General features: G+C 34.5%; 1 protein-coding gene across 1 annotated transcript; it reads right to left on the reverse strand.

Annotated features, from left to right (window-relative positions):
- Window positions 1-242: 242 nt before the first annotated feature.
- LOC101432148 (olfactory receptor 5H8-like) lies at window positions 243-1,175 on the reverse strand. Its single transcript, XM_004447644.4, has one exon. It carries the CDS (start codon window positions 1,170-1,172, stop codon window positions 243-245), a length of 930 nt encoding a protein of 309 aa, XP_004447701.1. The 5' UTR covers window positions 1,173-1,175.
- Window positions 1,176-2,229: the final 1,054 nt, after the last annotated feature.

Raw genomic sequence — 2,229 nt, forward strand, 5'->3', positions numbered from 1 at the left:
TTTTGTTGAGAAATTTTTCATCTATATTCATAATGAAAAGTGGTATATTGTTTTCTTTATTTGTGGTGACTTTATCTGTCTTTATTATCAGCTATGAAAGCCCATAACCCTAACAAGTTCAAAAGTACAAGGGAATTTATAATTACAAAAAAACTTTACACACTATCCAAATCATGGCCACATCTACTTGCACAATTTTATGACTGTTTTAATAAAAGAAAACACAATATGAAAACTTGACTTTAACATTTTACTTTTAACACTTTGGTCAGAGAATCTATGACTTTCTTATTCCTCAGACTGTAGATAAATGGATTTAATAAGGGGATTATGACAGTATAAATCAGAGATTCAATCATATCTTGATCATCTGCTTGAGGAGATCGAGGGTGCACATACATAAAGAGAAGAGGACCAAAGTATAAAGAAACAGAAAATAGATGGGCTCCACAAGTGGAGAATGCTTTCCTTATGCCTTTTTCAGACTTCTTTTTTAAGACTGTAAAGAGAATGGAGGTATAAGAGATAAGAACAGTCAAAATGGTGAAGACCTGAATTGAACCAGAGAAAATAAAGAGCACCAGAAAATTAACCGATGTGTCAGTACAGGAAATCTTAAGCAATGGTATGATGTCACAGTAGAAATGATTTATTATGTTGGATTTACAGAAGGTTAATCTGAATAAAAATCCTTCGTGAATTAAGGCAAGAAGATGGCCACCTACAAATGACCAGACTGACAGCTGGATGCATAGTCTACTGGTCATAATCACTGGATAAAATAATGGGTGGCATATGGCTAGATAGCGATCATATGCCATTGTTGCCAGGATAAAACATTCAGTGTTTGCACTGATTAAAAAGGAAAAACATTGTATCAGGCATTCAGAGAGAGTGATGATTTTATTCTTGGCTAAGAAGCTGACCAGCATCTTAGGGATCACTGTGGATGATAGCCAAGCATCCACAAATGCTAAACACCCAAGGAATAAGTACATAGGTGTGTGAAGGTGAGGGTCATTCCAGAAGAGAGCAATCAGTCCCAGGTTCCCCATCATGGTAATGAGATATACCACCAAGAAGAGAAGGAATAAGGAAATTTTCAATTCTTGTCGATCTGTAAGTCCTATGAGAACAAACTCTCTCAGTAGTGTTGCATTTTCCTTTTCCATGTCCTCACTGGATGTTCCCTGGAGTAAGATGGAATAGAAGTAAAAAGAACATTCACTAATATTTAAAAGAGGAAAATTTGAGGAGGTGAGTTAAAATAAAATCATCTTCTTATCAGAATGACATTGTAAGAGGAAAATTTGAAGAAGTGAGTGAAAATAAAATCATCTTCTTATCAGAATGACATTTTAACTTTATTTATTGTAATATAATTTGTGGACACTATTTTCAGAGATTGAAGAATTGAAAGAATATAATTATTTCACTTTGAAAATATGTAGGAATTAACAGATTTAGTAAAAAAAGGCATTCTAGATATGTTTTAAGAAAGAATTTTTGTCATTAAAGGAGATGGTGGATATATATTTTTTATTGGATAACCAACATCTTATCCTCTTCTCCATGCATGGAGTCTTGGTGGGCATCAGAGGCTACAATATTCTCTTAATAGCCCAAAGACCTATTAACTCACTTTTCCATCCCACTTGCCTCTGGATTGAAAGGAATTTACGTAGGTATGGCCAAACACATTGACCTTAAATTTGTGAAATGCAGACTGGGAGGCAAAAATAGAGGGGAAAAAAAATTGTGATAATAAAGGCAGTCAAGACTCCATGATGAGTCTAAAGAAAATGCATCCTGCATCCATGACAGTAGCATTGGCAATATGAGCTGTGCCATTTGAACTTCAGCACCTGTGACTGCAGCCCTCATTAAGGTTTTAAGGCATGATTTTGATTGCCAATTATATAGGGGCATTGATGAGTGGAGGAAGGAAATTCTATGTGGGTGTGACATGGATGCTTTGGGAACATAGAGAAAATAGTAACAGCTTCCTGACTAGCATATTTTAATTCAATTTCCCCTCCTTGTAGCTTACTTCCTATACTAACAAATAATTAATTTAAAATATATTACAATGTTTCTTTATCTCTTACAAGTGTTCCTTACATGCCTATTGAGTCAGGGATAAAGTTCAAGATCCTTTACATGGCATTCAATTCATTTTATAATCTGAACTCTTCAAAATCTTTTCCCTCGACCTTGCATTTATGTTAT

This window comes from Dasypus novemcinctus, chromosome 4 (genome assembly GCF_030445035.2).
Source record: "Dasypus novemcinctus isolate mDasNov1 chromosome 4, mDasNov1.1.hap2, whole genome shotgun sequence".
NCBI lineage: Eukaryota > Metazoa > Chordata > Mammalia > Cingulata > Dasypodidae > Dasypus > Dasypus novemcinctus.